We start from the raw sequence: 22,182 nt of genomic DNA, 5'->3' as shown, positions 1-22,182 counted from the left end.
GACTGCCCCCTACAGGGCAGTACAGCAGCACAGCTCCTGTTTAATTATGTCATCAGCAACAATGTGGAAAAAAGGAAGAATTTATTGATAAATACTGCAATTTTTGTAAAAAAGTTCCATTTTCATAACCCAGAATGTCGGCTTGGATGGAAGCTTCCTGCTGTCAGCTGAAGGCTCTGAGGCACAGCAGGATGAGGCATGAGGGAGGGAGGGGATTGGATGCATCCACAAACCGGATGTCACAATAAAAGCTGCAGAGCAAAAAGATCCCAGAGATGGAAAAATGTGACCTGCTGCAACCCTCTGCAACACCCACTCAAACACACGCACGCACGCACACAGACACCTCAGTCTATCGCTTCACACTGTGCCCTGGCAAAACTGTGCATGTGTACGTGCACCGTGCTTGTGCACACACGACTTTGGTCTCAGATCAACGTTTTCACACGGCCCTGCTCGGCCTCCGGTTCACCATGTGTTTTCACTCTCCACATCAGCACAAACATCAGCCTTCACAAAAGCTCACAAATTATCTCACGTTGTTCTGCAAACCTCAAGTTCCCATCATTGATAAACCACTAATAAATTGGTAATATATATATATATATTACCAATCATCACTTTTGCAGCCAGTTTTCTGTTTTCTTTAGACATTTAGAGGATGAATACATGAACATATAAAAGTAGAGCACCGCGCTTGGAAAGTGCAATACAATTCCCCAAATTTTTACCTTGGAAAAAATGTTCAAGGTCAGAGTCCTTTTAGAAGTGGCTTTTTATAAGCTAAATTAGATGGAATCAAATGTCAGGAGGATGTATTTGGTTCATGCACTTGAATCAAAGGTTTTTGTGTGGTGTTGTCAGGTTTTGTTTTTTTTTGTTTTTTTCAGCTTTTTCAGTTTCTGAATTGTTTTTCAGATATTTTTTCACAGAACACTGGTTATCGCTGCTATGCATAATTTGTCATTGCTTTTTGGCACTTGGTTTTTGACTGATAACTGGAAGATAGACAAACAGGAATAAAATTGGAACCTCCATCCAATTTTGGTGGTGCAGGTAAATTCATAACAGAAAAATGAGAGTGATTGAAGCACTTTTGATTGAGATATCATGCAAAATGTACACCAAATGGGCTTTTCAATATTAAATTCAAATGCCCATAAAATTCACAATCTGGATCAGATCTGGATCAAAATTTGTCAGGTGATAGTGTCAGTCTGCACCTCACTTTCAAATCTAAACGTTACTGGGGAACGTTTGATTAAGATAAAATGTAAAAAACATATTAAATGGGGTTTTTAATGTTAATTTTAAATGGCCACAAAATGTATGTACACACACACACATATATATATATATATATATATATATATATATATATATATATAAATAAAATAACATGTAGCTCAAACATCTTTCTATGTTTTCAATTCAAAATTTTTATGCCTAAATTTTTCTTCACTGTTTCGTTCTAACTCAAATCCTTTGACGTGTCTGCTGGTGTTAAATTCTCTACAAACGTGATATCATGTCTTACCTTTTCTGCACAGGTGAGAGCAGCATGCCGCTTGATCAGCTGTCAGGAAACGACATCAGTCCTGATCACATGTTAAAGGGTCACATGTCTGCAGGGAGACCAAACGGCCACGAAGAGGAGGACTGTCCCCGGGAGAGGACGGCAGAGTCCTAAAACCTGTTCTCCACGATGAGAAACTGACCTTCTTCAAAAAATGAAGAAAAGTCCATGGAGGAGGGTGGGGTGATGTTCACATACTCTGCTCATGACATCACTCCCCTCTCCAGCCAAAGAACATCTGCAGCCCCCCCCCCCCCCCGACAAATAAGACTGATTCCCGACCCACAACACCAAATTCAGCTTTAAGATGACTGAACGGTGACAAGCAGCATCCTGCACCTGGAGGTGGGAATATCAACTCTAATTGATAATCTCAGCTGTTACGTCAGCTGTTCCGCTGTATCTCGGTGCAATCTGACACAGTTTTCGTGCCCTACTTGATACCAGTCCAGTTCTACATGGACAAACATGCGGTCTCACAGCCAAGTACTAATCAGGACCTGACCGGCTTCACCTCTGGTACTTGATGGGATCAGGTGTGCACAGAGCAGCGTGGTTGCAACCAACATATCACTCAGCACACACTATTTATTTTACATTATAATAAAGTTGCAGAATTAAATTAACTCTGCAGGGAGTGCAAGTGGTCCCATCCTCAAATACTCTACTAGAGTTGATCAGCTTGATTTAACAGTGTGATCAAGTTGATTTAACACCATGTCAGGGTGGATTTACCACTATATTAGAGTTGATTTAACACTATGATTGGAGTAAACTGAATTCACACTATGATAGAGTTGATTTAACACTGTACATAAATCTATTTAATTCTATGACAGGGCATATTTAACACAATGACTGAAATGATTGTACGCTATTACAGGGTTGATTTGATGGAGATATGATGGAGTTGATTTAACACTATATTAGAGTTGATTAAATGCAACCACTGAACGGATTTAACACTACATATAAACTGATTTAACTCTATGACATGGTTGATTTAAAGCAATGACTGAATTGACTGTACACTATGACAGGGTTGATTTGAGGACATGATAGATTTGATTTAACACTATGACAGTGTTGATTGAACACTATGATAGATAGGATTTAACATAATGATTGAGTTGATTGTACACTATGACAGTGTTGATTTAATGCTATGATAGAGTGGATTTAACACTATGTTATGGTTGATTTAACACCATAATAGAGTTAAACAGTACGACAGGACTGATTTGACATAATGATTAAACATAATGATTGAGTTGATTGTACACTATGACAGTGTTGAATTAAAGCTATTTAAAGCTATGATATGGTTGGTTTAACACTATAATGGAGTTAATATAACACTATGACAGGGTTGAATTAATGTGTTGAATGAAGACAGGGGACAGGGTTTATGTACCACAGTGTTTGAATGGATTCTGTGCTGACAGAGTAGAATGAACACTCTTGGGAATGGGACCATGCACACTCACGGCAGAGTTAATTTAAAGCTGAAGAATTGACGTTGAATTCTGTTTGTTTGCATTGTGCCGTCTGAGTGAGAACTAAAGAAATCTTTAGAGTCAACAAAACAATCACAGTCAAGGAGAATGATGAAGTGCAGCATTAATACATCACCGTGGTGTGAAACGTTGCAGAAACTCATAGCACAACAACAACAACAAAAAGGTGCACGAATGAAAGGGGCTTCTGGTGAGCAGCTCTCTGGAACCTTCCTTTAAAACTCCTGTGACTTGAAACTTAAACAGTGAGAACAAGCTCCAAAGTCTAAAGCAGCTCCTCCGAGCAGGAATGTGATGTTTTTTCTGTTGCCGTTTGTCAAACAAACATGCAGATTTTTTTTCTTCTCTTCATGAAGTTCTTCGGCTTTTTTTCCTGAAATTCACTCTTCCTGCTCTGGGAGAAGTTCTGATTCCAGATGGGCCCTGAGGCCGGATGCAGTGTGGGCTCACAGGCACACTCTTCCTCTCATCCCACTCTGTCCTCTTCCTCGGACACACACTGACAGGTCCAAGCTGGGTGGTCCAACCCAGAACCAGAACCAGACACAGGGTTCTGGGTTTGGGACACAAATCTCTCTCTCTCTTTTTTTTTAAGAAAAAAGAGACTTGAGTGATGTGGTTACAGCAACCAGTCTGCCAGACGAGATCAAACTGACACATTCAGCAACGAGATGAAATTAGAGATAACGTTAATTAAGACTCCAAACAGAGTGAAAGCGTTCCATTATCATCCTCCGCGCACTGAGCCTGTCTGAAAAATGATCACTGCCTTTTTCCTTCTCCAGCGCTGCACCAGCAAGAATGTTTCTGCAGCTTCCTGTAACGTGACGTATATTAATCACATCCCCTGTTACAGCGTTAAAACACAACCAGCAGGCGCAGATTTCCTGCTATAATTTATCTAAACGCAGGCAGCCAAGATGTCAAGAATCAAAGTTGAAGAAATGTTTCTTCAAGATGCACAACGAAATATTTTCTCCTAATTACATACTGACACTGAAAAGCACTGAAAAGCTGAAAAAGTGCCTCCACTTAAATTCAATATAATAATATTTAATCTCATCTGTATGAATAATCAGTGGCAGGTTGATCCAACGTTTGGGGTATAGTGCAGCGGATAACTGAAAAAAATCATTCAGATGGTGATGCAAGCACCAAATTTGGCACAAATACACCTTAGACATTACCCTTTTAAAAAGGCAGGGTGTCACTTGAACTTTCAATAAAGCAGCCAGGTAGGGGTCAATTGAAGAATTACACAGGAGTCAAAATTAAAATATGCTCCAATCATATTGAAAAATATACTACATTATTTGCCTGATCACAAAGATTCCAAAAAGGTATAGTTTGGACAATCTGTGACTGAATGTTATGGAGTTATGGGGTAAAAACCGCAAGAATGGTGACAAAAGTCAATTTCAGTTTGTACAGGGGTCAAAAGTTAGGGCTCCTTCACACATAGTACGAATAAGTACAAATCAGGGCGAATTATGGCAAAACAGCTTGTATGAGCAAACCATGAAAACATCGAGCGTGCATGAAACCATCGCAGTGCGAGCAGCTGGGATGCGTTGCACCACATCACGCCACTGATGTGGAGAAAAATAAAATAAGAATCCGTTGTATAATTAGTGAATATCACTGGGTTGATACAAATAAGGGGACGCAACACAGAACCCCGTGTATAACTAACCCTAGATAAATAAAAAATAAACGCCACTCACAGGATTCAAATCTGCAATGTACAAAAGCTCTGATTAAACTTTACCACTGCACTACAATCACTGTCTTATAACAGGAGCGTGAAATGACAAAAATCAACAAGCAGCTAAATGTATTTTTTAAAGAGGAAAAAGCGTCGTGATGAATGACCAAACGGCGTTTGTTACGGTGAATTTCTGCTGATACGTGACCGAAAGTGGCGTATTTGTTGCACTATTGGTTTGTCATTTGGTCCTGCAGCACGCCACTCACAGGACACGCGTGTCCTGTCAGACAGATATGACATTCAGATCGCCTGCTGCGTATGCTGACGGTCTGTTTCAGCTGGGACAGCCTGTCAATGTGCGCGCTCTCCAGCCCATCGCAAAAGCGATATACGTTTTTATGTATTTTGACATGAGGACATCAAGTACACACACGCACGTGTCTGTCAACATGGTACGTGTTCTGCAGCTGTGATGTCCAGGACGAGAGATGTCAACAGCCACTGCTGTTGACAGTCATCCACGCCCCCAATCCATTCAGTGCACAGACCAAGGTGTCACTTTGTGATCAGATGAGAGTCGCCTCACCTGCAGGGGGTGTGCAAACCACACGCACGCCATGTGTTGGGGGGGGACACTCTGGCACGCCACATGTGCACTCTGCAACTCCACAGTCGTGGGGGCACTTAAACAAATTTCACCACCAGCTCGAAAGTGATCATCTGCTGACTGTTTTCATGCTAATAGTGCAAATGGCCACACATTTTCTAAGTGCCAAGCGAACGGTGTTAGATGTTTGTGTGTGTCACCTGGAATTTGGCTAACATCTGCCGCGAGACGGATCAAATGGGCTCTCACAGCGCACACTCTGTCTTTCAGCTACTGGTGTGGGCACATAGTTGTAGCAACAGGTGTACAAGGCCTTGGAGGCAGCTATGATTTTACATGTACTGCATACGATTTCTGCTTCATGTGCAATACGACCACATTGGTACTATGTGTGAATTGGCCCTTAAAGTTACTCTAATTTTGGAAGAAATTAAAACAGATTATTGGTTGAGTTAATAAGGTATTAAAAAGGAATAGTTTGCATCATCTGTCATGCTTAGTTGTCACATTACGGGGTAACATATTTCACATATCACAGAATCCAATGGACGTTGACTGTTACTTTGCAGATCAAGCACTCAACACAGTCAAAACTATTCCATCTATTAATCCTATTAACTCTGTTGTGAAAGTGTAGGAACACGGACCCACAACAGGGGGCGTAAATGAACGGGCAATGGATAAGCCAAACAGTAACAATTTAATGTTGTAAATTGTGCACAACGGAATACAGACAACAACAAGTGTGGAACTACAGTCAATTACACGTTGGGTGACGTGTGGGCAGGCTTGAGGATAGGAGACGCCCGTCCAGAACCGAGCCGGATCCCACACGGCCCTCACCGCCAACGGATCTGAAGAACACCGGAGCCGCCAAGTCCTGAGTCCCCAGGTGGCCACCGTCTCCAGCTGTCAGACCTGGCACTGCTGGCAGAGAACAGAAACAGCACAGGTGAGTGTGAGTACGCACACTCAGTAATCCCACAGTCTGTGTTCTTTTGGGAGGGAGCACCTCCACCTCCAATCACACACTCGTGCAGCTCCTTTCTAAACACTTATCTGGTTGGGGTGTGAAGCGAAGCCGTCGCTGATCACACCAAACGCCAATTCCACAGATAAGGCACACCACAGGAAAACGGCTGCAAAAGAGTTCAGACTATTATTCAGTTTTAAGTCAGCAGAGAAATTACCTCCAAGGTAGCTGATTTCTCGGCGAGGAGGTGGAGTTGCAGTCCGGCTTATATGGTGATGTGGATGAGTGACAGCTGGTGCTGATGACGAGTGACAGCTGTCACTCCCGGTTGCTATGACGCCCTCTAGTGCTTGAAGCCCGCACTTCAAGCAGGGCACCATCTGGTGGTGGTGGGCCAGCAGTACCTCCTCTTCAGCGGCCCACACAACAAACTCAACCAATAATTTGCATCACTTTTTACCAAACTTGGAGCAACGTTTTAACTTTTGACCCCTGTACAAACTGATATTGACCTTTCTCATCGTTTTTGCTATTTTTTTACCCCATAACTCCACAGACTGCAGTCATAGGTGGGCCAAACTGTACTTTTTTGAAATCCTTATGATCAGACAAATAATATGGAATACCTTTCAATATAAATGGAGCATTTTTAAATATTGACCCCTGTGTAAATCTTCAAATGACCCCTACCTGGCAGCATATTGAAAATTCAAGTGGACATGCTTCTTTTTTTTAAAGGGTAATGTCTAAAGAGTATTTGTGCCAAATATGGTCCTTGCATCACCATTTGAAGGATTCCTCTGTAAATATTCTCTTTTCTGCTGCGCTAGTATTAGTGCTGTATGACGTATAGTATGTGAATTTACCCAGGTTCAGGTCTGGCAGCAGTCGCAGGTGACACGTGTTACTGTATCCGCCACATTGCAGAACCGCCTTGGGTCCTGGTGATACAAAGTCATTCCAGCAGTACTCAAGGTTCCCTCAAAGCTACCTGGTATCAAAGACATCCAGTCATCACCTCCATCCATCATTGATTAGAGTCCAAGTCTGACAACCATACAGTAAGCCAGGAAGCACTTTTTGTTCATTCAAGCAATTTTCATTCATTCATTCAGTCATTCATTCATTCATTTTCTGCTGCTTATCCAGATTTGGGTCATGGTGGCAGAAGACCAAGCAGCTAAACCAGCATTGCCCTATCCTCAGCCAAGTGCTCTAACTCTTCTTCAGTGTTTTTCCAAGTTACATGGGAGCTATATGATGAAGTGAAGGTTTAGTGGTGAAGCGGTGGGCTTGAGACCAGAGGATTCTTGCTTGAAACCCCTGCCAGACCGTAAAAATGACTAAGAGCCCTTGGGCATGGTCCATAATCCCCCAGTTGCTCCTGGTGTGCAGTTGAGCGCCTTGCATGGCAGCACCGTGACATCAGTCTGTGAGTGTGTGTGTGTGCGCGTGCGCGTGTGTGAATGCAAGACATCATTGTAAAGTGCTTTGAGCTTCTGATTCAGACTGAAATGTGCTGTATGAATGCAGTCCATTTACCATATAACCCCTCCAGCATGAACTGGGTCTTCCCCTTGGTCTCCTCCCAGTGGGATGTGAATGAAGAGACCTCCCTTGGGAGACCACCAGGGGGCATCCTCACCAAATGCCAGAACCACGTCAGCTGGCTCCTTTGAAGGAGCAGCGGCTCTACTCAGAGTCCCTCCCAACATTCGAGCTTCTCACTCTGTCACGGAGGGTAAATCCAGATTTCTTTCAACTAATTTGAAGCGTTTAATTAACGTTATGGAACAAGTCATGATTACAACACAATTCTCTCTTCCCAAGCACACAAAGAAACACACGTGAGAAACCATTTGGACTCATTCCTCAACCATCATCTTGGCCCTATTTTCTCTGATGCCGTGACCCATTTCGGATCAGCGCTCTGAGCTCGACTCTGCAAGAGCTTATGCAGGATAGTCCCGCAAAGCTGCAAGCATCACGTCGTTTCATAAAACTCAGGCTGCAATGCATTTATCGGCCGTTCTGCGAAGCTTTGCAGAAAAGTATTGTTGACGGTAAAGGCCAGTGACGGTAAAGGCCAGTGACCTTGTGTACAGGATATAATGGACCTCTAATGAGAGGCTGCATGTTACAGCTCATGTTCAGTCCATTAGCCTCTAGGCAACCAGAGCTGCAAGACTCCAACCAAAATTTTGATTTATTGGCTCACTCAAAGCATGCTGAGTGACTCACAACATGCACTTCATAATTTAAAGTTTTGAAATATTTCTGGACACATTTGAATTTTTATTTTTTTAAAAATCAATGCAGATTTCTTAATTTTCATTCTGACTTCATGCACTATTCTTCTGCAGGGTGCATCACGTTCCCTCACACAACACCATCAAAACACAACTCATACACAACAATACAGAGGCTAAAAGACACAAGCTAAAAGAAGCCTGCAAACAAACAGAACACAAGTCTAACATGTAAGTAGATGCAATAACTTGTCTGTTGCAAATTCACATTCATTCATTCATTTTTATACCTGCTTACTCCAATCAAGAGTCACGGGTGGGATGGTGATGGGGGGTAGGGCTTGAGCTTATCCCAGCAGTCACAGTAGTCCATGAGCCAGTCATCAATTTTGGCCTAATCGGTACCACTGAAGGTGACTAAACGACACTTAGAATCCAGCCTCATTGTATCATGGCCTACACAAAAATGTATGGTGGCCATCCCAGGGTGGTAGCTGTAGCCAGGTTGGGGTCAATGAAGAATTACATAGAGGTCAAAATTTTTAAATGCTCCAATCATGTTGAACTGAGGCTGGATTCTAAGTGTTGTTTAGTCACCTTAAGTGGTAACGAAAACCTGCTTGGCCCATGGACTACAGGGTGTGTGCACAGAACACCAGTCAATCACAGACCACATACAGACAGACAAACACATGCACACAAGCTAAAGTTTCCACCGAACCCGCATGTCTTTGGATGTGAGAAGAAGCCTTTCTTTTTACAAATGAAAAAATAAAAAATTATATATTTACAAAAGCATTTATTTTAGATTGCAGGATTTGTTTACAGGATTTGATCCTGCTGCTGTTTTCATGCATGTTAATTCCATAAATATGGTTAAACCTCATAAAATGATCTCCAATGAATGAAATATTGTGTGTGTGTGTGTGTGTGTGTGTGTGTGTGTGTGTGTGTGTGTGTGTGTGTGTGTGTGTGTGTGTGTGTGTGTGTGTGTGTGTCCCATCCCACCTTGAAGCCGGGTTTGCCCTTTTTCTTACAGCAGAAGCAGGCCAGCATGACGAGGATGAATGTGAAGAGGCCACAGAAGGAGATGGCCACCACCGCCAGGGAGGACGACCAGGACAGATCACTCACTGGAGCGCCACCTGCAGGAAAACACAAGTGTTACGATGAGCAGCAGCAGAGAAAAAACTTGGATTAAGAAGATTTTAAAAGACGACTGTAATGTGCATGAAAGCAGGCAGAATTCTTTGTGACAAATACTGCAGCTCGTGACCTATAAGTGATTGTTTCTCGCAATTAAAAACAGACACATATTTCCATATTTATAGTGGGTTCATATGTGTGTCTCAGAATGAAATGAAAACTTTAAGCCTGCAGGATTTTCAAACCACATTTCACCTCTGCTCGGAAAAACATGCCAGAATTTATATTACACTCAGCTCTCCAGACAGGCACATTTTTGACACTAATTGGCTTTTCTCTTAAAAAAAAAAAAAAACTACCCTGAACATATCTGAAAAAAAACACCAGGAGACCAAGTTGTGAACAAAGACAACTGTGTATTTTGCCGATACTTGTGCTACTGAAGTAAAATATGCTTTTAGCATAATGAGGAGTCGAGGGAGTGGACAGAAAGCTTCAGTCTCCCACATCACAGAGACATTTCCAATAAAATCCACAATTATCTGCAATCAGGCGTTGCCCCCAATGTCAGTCATCTACAGATTTTCGGCTTGTACCCTGAAACACGTGGAGTCATTTTAAGGGTTTATGATCCATTCTTCTTACTCACATAGTTAATGAGCTCGTCAAAAGTTTTGAAGAGCTGTTTTATGTATTGTAAATCTAGAGTGTGCATGATTTGGTGCCATCTAGTGGTGAGGTTGCAGATTGCATTATGCCATTGTCATTCATGATTTTGATTCCCTTCACATTGTTTTTTTTTTGTTGCTGTTGATGGGGATTCATGTGATAAACAATATGTTTGATCCTCCACAAAAACCAGGGTTCTCAAACTTGTTAGCCTAAACTAGCAACCAGTAGACAGCGTATAGCGCAGCGGATAATAGAAAAATCATGCAAATCTTGATAAAAGCACTAAATTTGGCATAATTGTTGTTTATGGCATAATTTGCAAATCTGATCAATTAGCCACTCAAAATTTCAAGATGGCACCCTTTGTTCAAGATGACCGGCAAAATGACATGGCATATTTTGGGGTTCCACTGTAACAGCCATGACAATGTGGCTAAAACTACCAAAATTGGCTTATTTATTGTTGATGGCATACCTTGCAAATCGATTCCATTAGAAACTCAAAATTCCAAGATGGCAGCATTTTAAAGATGGCTGCCATAGGTCAAATTATAAGGTCCTCTCATTTAAAAATGTACGTTTGTTATATAAGTTTTACAAATGAGCAAATTGGGATTATTTGAAGGTGAGTTCCTAGCATAGATATAAGAATAGAATTACCTTTGCTATAAGACCTTGTGAAATTATACTAGAATAAATGCAAATTGAAGTAAACCATGACAAATGTTCACCGTGGATAATAGGAAGGAAACACAGGATAGAACATTCAAATTTTAAAAGGATGTGAGTATTTTATGTGTATCTTATTTTTATCTTGAAGAGCCAACATCACACCAAGCCAGCACCCAATATGTGGCTTTGGTGGCCATCTTGAAAATGGCTGCCATGATGGAATTTCATGTGACTGTCAAAATATTTAAATACACCCTGGGGAACACTCATGCACATTTTGGTGCATTTATCATAATTTTCATGATTCTAGCATAAAATGGACTTTATCTGTGCTACTAGTATAGGGGAGCAACCACTGATTCCTCTTATCTTTTCCTTCAGTCTTCTGGCTGCACTGTAAAATGTAAATGATGGAGCAAGTGTGGCCCTTTTGGGTTACTGTAGCAATATGGAGGTGCAATATGGGTTAGGGTTACGCCGCCTGCAACATGGCCGCCTCCAAGTGGGTGCCCGCTCCTATGTAGATATTCAGAACACAGTCTAAGATTATGAAAACAGACTGATTTTTGTTGTTGCACGTAATTATACACTGAACAGATGGATATGAATGCTATATTCAATTTCTGATAATAAATACCTTTGCATCTTACATAATGTAGCTTTAATAAATTATGACATGAAATTACATCATACACAGTAATGTGTCAACCTGAAAAGTTTTATGTGCATTTGAATTTTGACCATTATAATCAAGAAAACAACAAATTTTATTCATTAAACATTCTTGTTTCATTTGACTAAATAATTACTTGTCAATTTAAAAACCTCATTTCAAACAAAAAAGATTAAAATTATTGTAAAAACCTGATTAAATAGAAGCTAATCTACTAATATAAGCAGGAGGTTGGTTGTCGTTGGTGGTGTCCCACAGCAATTTATACTCAAGGTTCTTGAAATGGAGCAATGCTTTCGCCTGGTGGACATTTACTATTAATGCAGGTACTGTAGAAATTGATCCAGGTGAAATAAAGAGTGACAATTTCTACATTTCAACAATGCATAATGTGCCACTTTATTTGCTGAAAAGCACACTGAAAAACATTCACATACACACCGACTTTATATGACTTGGCCTGGCTCCTGGCTCCTTTCTCCATGGGGGTCCTGAGAGTAAAACATCAAAGCACCAAGCCAACTGTTTACGCCTCAGTAGGAGCAGTGAGTGGTTACAGTGAATATATGATATCCAGGCAGCTTGAAAACAATCAATATACATCACCTGGGAGGGGTCCAGCCGGGACAGCAGCTGGGTTTATTAATATGACTAAAGCCGGGAGACACAGTATAACCACAAGCGGTGGTCACATTCACATGTGAACAGGTTTAAAACACACAGCCGGACACACATTGTAAGTGCAAGTGATGATCTGACTTTGGTGAATTATTTGTGAATAGTTCATTAGGCGTGCACGCGCTACAGCACAATAGCTTCACCAAGCGCTCTAGTTCATTATTGTCTTCACGCAAAGCCACACTTAACGTCAATAAAAGACCTGAAGATTTCGTATTATTGTTGATCAAAGGAGTCATAAATGATACTCAGTGGTGTGGGCGACGCCCCCTGCTGGCCCACATTAACTGACTACTTCTCTAATAACTCGCAGGAGAGCATCTTAAAATAAAAGGCATTTATTTTATCACTCAGTAAAACTGTTTTTAAAGTGGTTACAAATGTTCCACTTTTATATTCACTTATTAGTATTAGATAGATAACTGTTCTTCTATTATTGTCCTAAAGTTATAGGTACACTAAATATCTATACTTTTTTCATAGTACTGTGTACATTAAATAAAAATAAATAAATAAAATTAATATTCGGTGTGACCACATTTTGCCTTTAAAATACAGAAGCATATTGCATTCACTTGATAAATTTATTTTTTGGTTTGTTTTTCGGAGTAATTAATTGTGTTTTTCTGAGTAATTTATTTTTTGGTTTGTTTTCGGGGTAATTATGTTTTTCTGAGTAATTTATATTTTTTCTGTTTTTCGGAATAATCATTTCTGTTTTTCTGAGTTTTTATGTTTTTCAGAGTAATTTATTTTTATGGTTGGTTTTTCAGGGTAATTTTTTTCCTGATTTTCTGAATATTTTTTTTCTTCTGTTTCTCGGACCAATTTTTTTTCTGAGTTATGGAGCATTTGAAGAGCTCGATTTGGTAACAAACTTGACATTGTTCAGTTTGATCGAGTTTTACTTTGATCTGGGTTTAAGACACTGGGAGATTGTCCTATCTTTAAGTCATATAGATGGTATTATCATTAGTTTGTCGACTCTACGCAGGCTCCTGGGGACTATTTCAGAAAAAAAATACTCCAAAAAATGGGGGAATTACCACAACAACAACAAAAAAAAAAACAAATAAACAAACAAAAAAAACTCTGAAAAACAGGAGAATAATTACTCAGAAAAACGGGAGAAATAGTCAAAAAACAGGAAAAAGTAGTAAAAAAAACGGCAGAAATATATTGTAAAAAAAAAAAAAAAAAAAAAACAAACCTAAAAATAAATTACTCAGAAAAACAGAAATAATTATTCTGAAAAACAGACAAAAAATAAATTACTCAGAAAAACACCAATAATTACTCTGAAAAACAAACCTAAAAATAGGTTTATCAAGTGAATGCAATACGCTCCGTACAGATGAGGCACTTTTTACACTGTGATGGTTTGATGTTTTCTTCCTTCGTGTTCCATCTCCTCCATAATGTCTTCACAATTTGGATGTATTTTCGAGCAGCAGGTGACTTAGTTTTTTTCCTCATGGTCGTTTCTTCAATATAATGGTTACCATGGATACAGATTGGACAGACAGCATGCAGGATTGTCTTCAGCCTGAAACCTCCATCAGTGATTGGCACTGCCACCCAGATTCACAGATATGCAGGCGATGAAGCAACCACAGGAAGTCGCTTCTGCTGCCAGTTTGTGCTGATCCTCTGAAAGCTGCTCACCTGTCGTTCACTGAACAGCAGCCTCTTAGTATAATTGGGCAGAGAGTGAATGCTGGCATAGTGTACTGAATGAGGATAACACAATACAAATTATGCAAATTTAACTGTTAAATTCTGCATTATCTGGCCATCTGACAGATTTTTTTGGAAACTGAGGCTCTGACAGCCAGAGGCATAAACTAATGCCATGCCTGAACAAATTACAGAAACCTGTGTGTGATGTTTCATTAGATTCTTTCAGCTGGTGCAGCTCAAAGGCGTTTTTGACAGCTGTCATTCAAACAAGTCCTTTAAGCTGTTTGTGTTACAGGGGGCCCTATCTTTACCATTCGTCATGCATGGTCTAAAGTGGACGCTATAAGTGCATTTGGGGGTGTGTCCAACTCTTCTTTGGTGCTTCCAACGGCGTACTCTGAGCATAAGGTGAGCTGCAGGGTGCAAAGGGGTTGTATTTAGTTAGTTAACCACAGGTGTGTTTTTGGGTGAAACATTAGTTACAGCACTCGCACTGTAATCTGTCATGTGTGCTCTTCAACGTGGTGCATTGCTGTTGGCGGAGTCAGACGTGAGAGTTTTTCTGTCAAGGAAACCAATCTGCATGCAAAGTGTCAACGTGTGCAAGTTGTAAGAGCGTTGTGGTGTGCCCGCCGGTGACCACGAGTAGGAAGAAAAGATATGGTACATTTGGTAGATCGATGGAAAACTCTGGGCACTCTACCTCTAAACGAAGCTCTCTAGACCCCCTGTGAGTCCCTACCTCATGGTACTCACTTGCCCAGAAGGAAATGGGCTGCCCCGACCAGAGCCAGGAGTGGAGCAGACAGAACCAGAGATAACTTCCTGAAATGGGGATGGGCAAACTCAGCCGAGTGCCCGTGTGGCCACCCAAACCAAACCATGCAACATATTCTCCATGATTGTGAACTGGGTCCAAAAGTCACCTGACAAAGACCTATATGAAGCTAACCAAGAAGGCTTGAACTGGTTGCAGTACTGGTATGTCAAGATATGATGATGATGATTTGGTACATACCAGAATTATTACAACTTTCCATTTTGCATTAATATTTATGCTTATTTTGTTCTGAAGTATTGTTTTCAGTTCAGTTTCTCTGTAGCTTGTGCACATATTGTGAACCTGCCTGTAGTAGCCACTAGCATTGAACCCGGGCAACCCCTGGGTGTGATCAGTCGCTTCCCCTCTGATAGTCCAGGTTTGCAGCTGACAGGTCCTTGGATTTGATGGTCTAACAGAAACACTGAATTCATATACTTAAGTAGACTATAGAATCTGTATAACATTATGCAACCACATACAGAGCGAAAACCCTATGTGTAGAGTGATGTACATTCTACATCCTTTAAATGCTCCTTGTTGGCAACTGCATGAAGTAATGTACAGAATCAAGGTATAAGATAAATGTTATGATGCCTGTTTTGTAGGCATGTCAGGTTTGTCACGGACATGCAGTGCCCTCCAAACGTACTGGCAATAAAACTGTAGAGGAGGAGAATTTTCTGTTTTCTTTAACCAAATCATCAAATCCAGTCTTGCATCTCAGATGTACCTTCTGGCAAATTGTAGCTGAACCTTCACGTCTTCTTTTTCAGAAAATCCTCCTCTATACCACTTCATCATGAAGCTGTATAACTGGTGATACAAAATGCAAAACATGCACTGTGCAGAATTTCTCCAATCACAGCCACAGAAGCCTGCAACTTCTTCTGGGTTGTCTGGGTGTCTTGGTAGCTTTCCTCACTCTTCTTCCAGTTTTTGAGCACTGTCTACTCCACACAGATTTACCATAGAGTACCAAACTGTTTGCATGTAAATAAAGTCTGAGACATATTCAGTGACTTGGAAATGTTCATGTATCCATCCCCTGACTTGTCTGAAGAAAACTGGCAATAAAACTGATTATTTACAGGTATTATACCGAAGCGCTCCATTACTTATGGAACCCATCATCTTGGCTTTTATACTTTTAATTAATTTATATCAAGTTGTAGAGATTTGCTTTCAATTTGAGTTTAAGGAAGATAATTTTAGATTTTTTTTTTTGGTGTGTGTATGTTTTGTATTTGAAATGGAATAAACAAATTAAATTGTGTGAAACACCAAGTGTTTCAATACTTTTAGAGGGCACTGTATACAGAGATACATACAGGTGTATGTATCTTGTATATATGTCAGACATCTGAATATCATATTACCTAAAAAATACTCTGCGATTGACTGTAGACCAGATTTTTGGTGGTCTATGGTGCATTTGCTTCCTGCCGCCTCATGACAGCAGTAATCCACCATCACTGTCACCTCACTTTAAGACCAACACTTTCATGAGTGCACGTGTGTACAAGAACACACAATTCAAACAAAGGGGGCACTGGGCATGAAATTACAACTGTGTTGGTTGAAAACTAGCGGTGCAAAATGTGCTGCACAATGCGCTACTTGGCACTGGGCACAAACGACTGATTCGCAAATACACTCAAAAAACTGATTTATTGGATTGGATTTCCACCTAATAAATATATGTAGGCCCAACTAAATTAAATTAAATTATCTTGCATGCTTGTGCTTTTTTTTAGTTGGGCCTACATATATTTATTAGATGGAAATCCTGCACACAAGTGAACTGAGTTCATCCAATGAGTCACTTTTTTGTTGACCAATTCGGGGGTTGGGGGTAGAAAAAAATCCCAGCGCCAATCACTGTGGCACCATCAAACTACTATCATTCTTACACTCTAAGAAATGAAAAACAGGGGATTTAAATGTAATTAATACTATTTTCAATATACTTGCAATTGTTAATTTTAGGGATTTAAGTAATAATGTTTCATTTGATTTAATTAATTTCAACTACAATATTGTTTTGCACTTAATTGACAATGTTATGTGGAAAAAGTTACCTTAACTTTATCAATTAAATTCAATGTTTTATTTCTTAGAGTGGTTAACAATACGAGGAGACACAACCCAAGATGACTTAAAAAGTTTATATAGACAAACAAAAGAAGCTTCTCAAGTTCTCATATCACTGAACAGAGATCAACACTCAGCTCACAGCGACTGGTGGAATCATGCACAAAATAACAGTTAATTTTCCGTCTGGTCTCATGTGAAATGTATCGTGTTTTTCTTTTGTATTCATGATTTTTTTTATATGGTATAAAATCTGCAGAGATTTTGTAAAAGCATCTGGTCATTGGTCTGCCAGGAGAAATTTTAAATAATAATATATAAATAATAATAACAATAATGTTCCACATGAAGCAGAGCTGGAAAAAACCAGCTCACTAAATCTGTCAGTGACCATTTAGTGGTTTCAAACATGATACAAGAAGATTCCGATTTAATTAGTCTTCATCAGACAGGGGGATAATTACCAAGAGCAGATACATGTTCTACCTCGGTGGTTTATCAACAATAAACTCCCCCGTCTGTGAATTCCACAGTATCAGCACAAGAGGGAAAGGACGCACAGGATGCACAGGACGCACAGGACACAGAGGACGCAGAGGACACAGAGGACACAGAGGATGCAGAAGACACAGAGGATGCAGAGGACGCAGAGGACGCAGATGATGCACAGGACGCAGAAGACGCAGAGGATGCAGAGGACGCAGACGACACAGAGGACGCAGAGGATGCAGAGGACGCAGAGGATGCAGAAGATGCAGAGGATGCAGAAGACGCAGAGGATGCAGAGGACGCAGAGGACACAGAGGATGCACAGGACACAGAAGACGCAGAAGACACAGAGGGCGCAGAGGATGCAGAGGATGCAGAGGACACAGACGACACAGAGGACGCAGAGGATGCAGAGGACGCAGAGGATGCAGAAGACGCAGAGGACGCAGAGGACGCAGAGGACACAGATGATGCACAGGACACAGAGGACACAGAAGACACAGGGCACAGAGGATGCACAGGACACAGAGGACGCAGAAGATGCAGAGGACGCAGAGGATGCAGAGGATGCAGACGACACAGAGGACACAGAGGACGCAGAGGACACAGAAGACACAGAGGATGCAGAGGACGCAGAAGACACAGAAGACACAGAAGACACAGAGGACGCAGAGGACGCAGAGGATGCAGAGGATGCAGAGGAAGCACAGGATGCAGAGGATGCACAGGACGCAGAGGATGCACAGGACACAGAAGACACAGAGGATGCAGAGGACGCAGAGGATGCACAGGACGCAGAGGATGCACAGGACACAGAAGACACAGAGGATGCACAGGACGCAGAGGATGCACAGGACACAGAAGACACAGAGGACGCAGAGGAAGCACAGGACGCAGAGGATGCACAGGACGCAGAGGATGCACAGGACACAGAAGACACAGAGGATGCAGAGGACGCAGAGGATGCACAGGACGCAGAGGATGCACAGGACACAGAAGACACAGAGGATGCACAGGACGCAGAGGATGCACAGGACACAGAAGACACAGAGGATGCAGAGGACGCAGAGGATGCACAGGACGCAGAGGATGCACAGGACACAGAAGACACAGAGGATGCACAGGACGCAGAGGATGCACAGGACACAGAAGACACAGAGGACGCAGAGGATACACAGGACGCAGAGGATGCACAGGACACAGAAGACACAGAGGACGCAGAGGATGCACAGGACACAGAGGATGCACAGGACACAGAGGACGCAGAAGACACAGAGGACACAGAGGATGCAGCTGCGCATTAATCGGCTATAGCAAACACTTAAAAAAAGTTAAAATCCAAGAAAAGAACACAAACACAGAAAGGAGATGAAAAAGAATAAATATAAAATACTGTATCAACAAATGAAGAAGAAAAGAAAGGTGAGAGGTGAGGAGGTTAAGGAGAGATTAAGATGTGAGAAAGAAGAAGAGGACAAACTGAGAAGGCAAGGCAAGGAAAGGAAAGGAAAGGACAAAATAAGAATGAGAGAAAACAAGAGAAAGAACAGAAAAGAGTAATGACGACAGATGATGAGAGAAGTGGATAAATAGCACAGAAGACAAAAACAAATCAAAATATGAAAGAAAAGACATTGAAAGAATGATTAGAGAACAGCATAAAGGAAAATAAATGGGAGGAGGAAACAACAGCAACTCAGAAATAAAACAAAAAAAAACAAAAACAAGAACCAGAAGAGGAGAAAGGCTAAAGTGGGGCAGAGAAGGAAATGAAATGAAGGAAGCAAAACAGAATTAGTGCCAAGGAAAGAAGGATGAGAGGAAGGTGTTGAAAAGAATGGTAAATAACGCTTTTCCATCTGCATCAGACACTCAAAGCGCTTTACACACGAATGCCTCACGTCTCAGGTATGAAAAAGAAGAAATAAGATGAGGAAAGGAAAAGGAAGTGGAGAAAAGGATCAAAAATAGGTGAAATAGAAGATAAAATGAGGAGAGGAAATGGAAAAGAAGACTTGTGGCAAATCAGGAGGTGGACCCAAAGCGGATCCACATGGTGACCTGAACAGGAAGAGAGGATTCAAAGACAAAGAGGCAAAAGACTCTAACAAACGGACGCAAAATCAATCTACCAACAGTTAATGAATTTACAGAGAAGCTCATTAACAAATCCAGATCGGCAGAAACCAACGAGTGGTTCAGCTCACAGGGACACGTCCGTCCTGAAGGCTTCATTAACAACGACACCAAAGAAATAAAATAATAATACTAATAATAACCCCACGGAGGTGAAGCGATGATTTCTGCTGCGTCGCTCGTTTAAGGTTCGACTCGGGTGCAGAATTTCCCGCTCAGTTACTGAGCACAGGAAGCCATTTTTAGCCTCCTGAAGCAGAGCTGCAGCACAATCTGATGACTAAATGATGAAGAGCGAGGGAGCACGGAGGAGACGAGGACACAAGACAGAAGAGCTGTGCGTGCACTTTACCCCGAGGGGGAATCTCCTCAGCGCTAACAGTTAGATCAGTTAGATAGCAGCTAGTCCCCCAGAGCGCCCCGACTGCCATTATACTGAAAGGAGCCCTTCCTTTGACACAAAGTCATTCCAGCCGTACCCAAGGACCCTCCGAGGAGACCTGGTGCCAATGACATCCAATCGTTGCCTCAACTAAGTGGTTAGGGTCCAACAGGAAGCACCAGGACCAGAAAGACTTGGACCTTCATTCTCCTGTAAAGATCATCGGCAAACTCATCTGTCAAACTCTGGATGTCAAAGACAGAGGACCCAGAGACATGAACGTCACTGCTGAGGTAAGTGAATGTCTCTGCAAGTTCAACACTTTCACCACATGCAGTCCAGGAAGTCACTAAAATCCTGGAACCTAGTCTTGATCCAGGATAATCACAAACCCAGACAGTCCAACCAATTTGTCAGCTCCTCAAGTGCCACAATCAAGGCATCCACTGATTCTGTAAAAAACAAATATATATATATCACAGCATCATCTGCAAAGTCAAGGTCAGTATCAAAGCACCCAAGTCACTGGGCCTCAAGTCCTGGACCAACACCCTGTGCATAGACGCAGCGAATCCATGAAATACAATATAATGAGAGTAGGATATCTACAAGCTGGCAAACAAATAGAGTGCCCCCCCCCCCCCCCCCCCACTTTCATAAACCATTAAATTAGATTAGGTAGAATTTTATTGATCTCTTGGGAAGACTCCCTCAGGGAAAGTGAGGTTCCAGCAGCATTTTATAACAGCACACAGGGTAAGAAGCACACAGAGTATCAAACGTGAAACAAGAAAAAGTGAAAGTAAAGAAAAACAGTTTGCAAATATAAATATAAATACACAATAACTACACAATATAAATACCAGACATACCAGACATTATGACTAAAACATGGTATATTTTTGAGATGATATTCGAGATTTGAGAAGCTGTAACCAGAGAATGACATTTGACATTTTCCCTAATAACCCACTTAAAGGATTTAGTGATTAAAACAGGTTCTAAATAATTAAGTAGAAAAATTAAATAAAAACAACTGACAGGAAGACAAGTGTGTTTGCATTCTAAAGAGGATCCATCCATCTGCCAATTACACTCAACAAAAATATAAACGCAACACTTTTGGTTTTGCTCCCATTTTGTATGAGATGAACTCAAAGATCTAAAACTTTTTCCACATACACAATATCACCATTTCCCTTAAATATTGTTCACAAACCAGTCTAAATCTGTGATAGTGAGCACTTCTCCTTTGCTGAGATAATCCATCCCACCTCACAGGTGTGCCATATCAAGATGCTGATTAGACACCATGATTAGTGCACAGGTGTGCCTTAGACTGTCCACAATAAAAGGCCACTCTGAAAGGTGCAGTTTTATCACACAGCACAATGCCACAGATGTCGCAAGATTTGAGGGAGCATACAATTGGCATGCTGACAGCAGGAATGTCAACCAGAGCTGTTGCTCGTGTATTGAATGTTCATTTCTCTACCATAAGCCGTCTCCAAAGGTGTTTCAGAGAATTTGGCAGTACATCCAACCAGCCTCACAACCGCAGACCACGTGTAACCACACCAGCCCAGGACCTCCACATCCAGCATGTTCACCTCCAAGATCGTCTGAGACCAGCCACTCGGACAGCTGCTGAAACAATCGGTTTGCATAACCAAAGAATTTCTGCACAAACTGTCAGAAACCGTCTCAGGGAAGCTCATCTGCATGCTCATCATCCTCATCAGGGTCTCGACCTGACTCCAGTTTGTCGTCGTAACCGACTTGAGTGGGCAAATGCTCACATTCACTGGCGTTTGGCACGTTGGAGAGGTGTTCTCTTCATGGATGAATCCCGGTTCACACTGTCCAGGGCAGATGGCAGACAGCGTGTGTGGCGTCGTGTGGGTGAGCGGTTTTCTGATGTCAATGTTGTGGATTGAGTGGCCCATGGTGGCGGTGGGGTTATGGTGTGGGCAGGCGTCTGTTATGGACAAAGAACACAGGTGCATTTTATTGATGGCATTTTGAATGCACAGAGATACCGTGACGAGATCCTGAGGCCCATTGTTGTGCCATACATCCAAGAACATCACCTCATGTTGCAGCAGGATAA

At 41.5% G+C, this 22,182-nt stretch overlaps 1 protein-coding gene across 1 annotated transcript in view; it reads right to left on the bottom strand.

The window, feature by feature from the left end:
• The window catches only part of aatkb (apoptosis-associated tyrosine kinase b), a 132,424-nt gene that overhangs the window by 82,687 nt on the left and 27,555 nt on the right, over positions 1 to 22,182 (bottom strand). The window contains exon 2 of the mRNA XM_034194553.1: positions 9,639 to 9,775. Coding sequence (XP_034050444.1) covers positions 9,639 to 9,775 — 137 coding nt within the window. The remainder of the gene's footprint in view (positions 1 to 9,638; positions 9,776 to 22,182) is intronic.

Source organism: Thalassophryne amazonica, chromosome 18, assembly GCF_902500255.1.
Source record: "Thalassophryne amazonica chromosome 18, fThaAma1.1, whole genome shotgun sequence".
NCBI classification, from domain to species: Eukaryota; Metazoa; Chordata; class Actinopteri; order Batrachoidiformes; family Batrachoididae; genus Thalassophryne; species Thalassophryne amazonica.
Note: the sequence above shows the minus strand (reverse complement) of the source record. Positions and strands in the feature narration are given on the sequence as shown.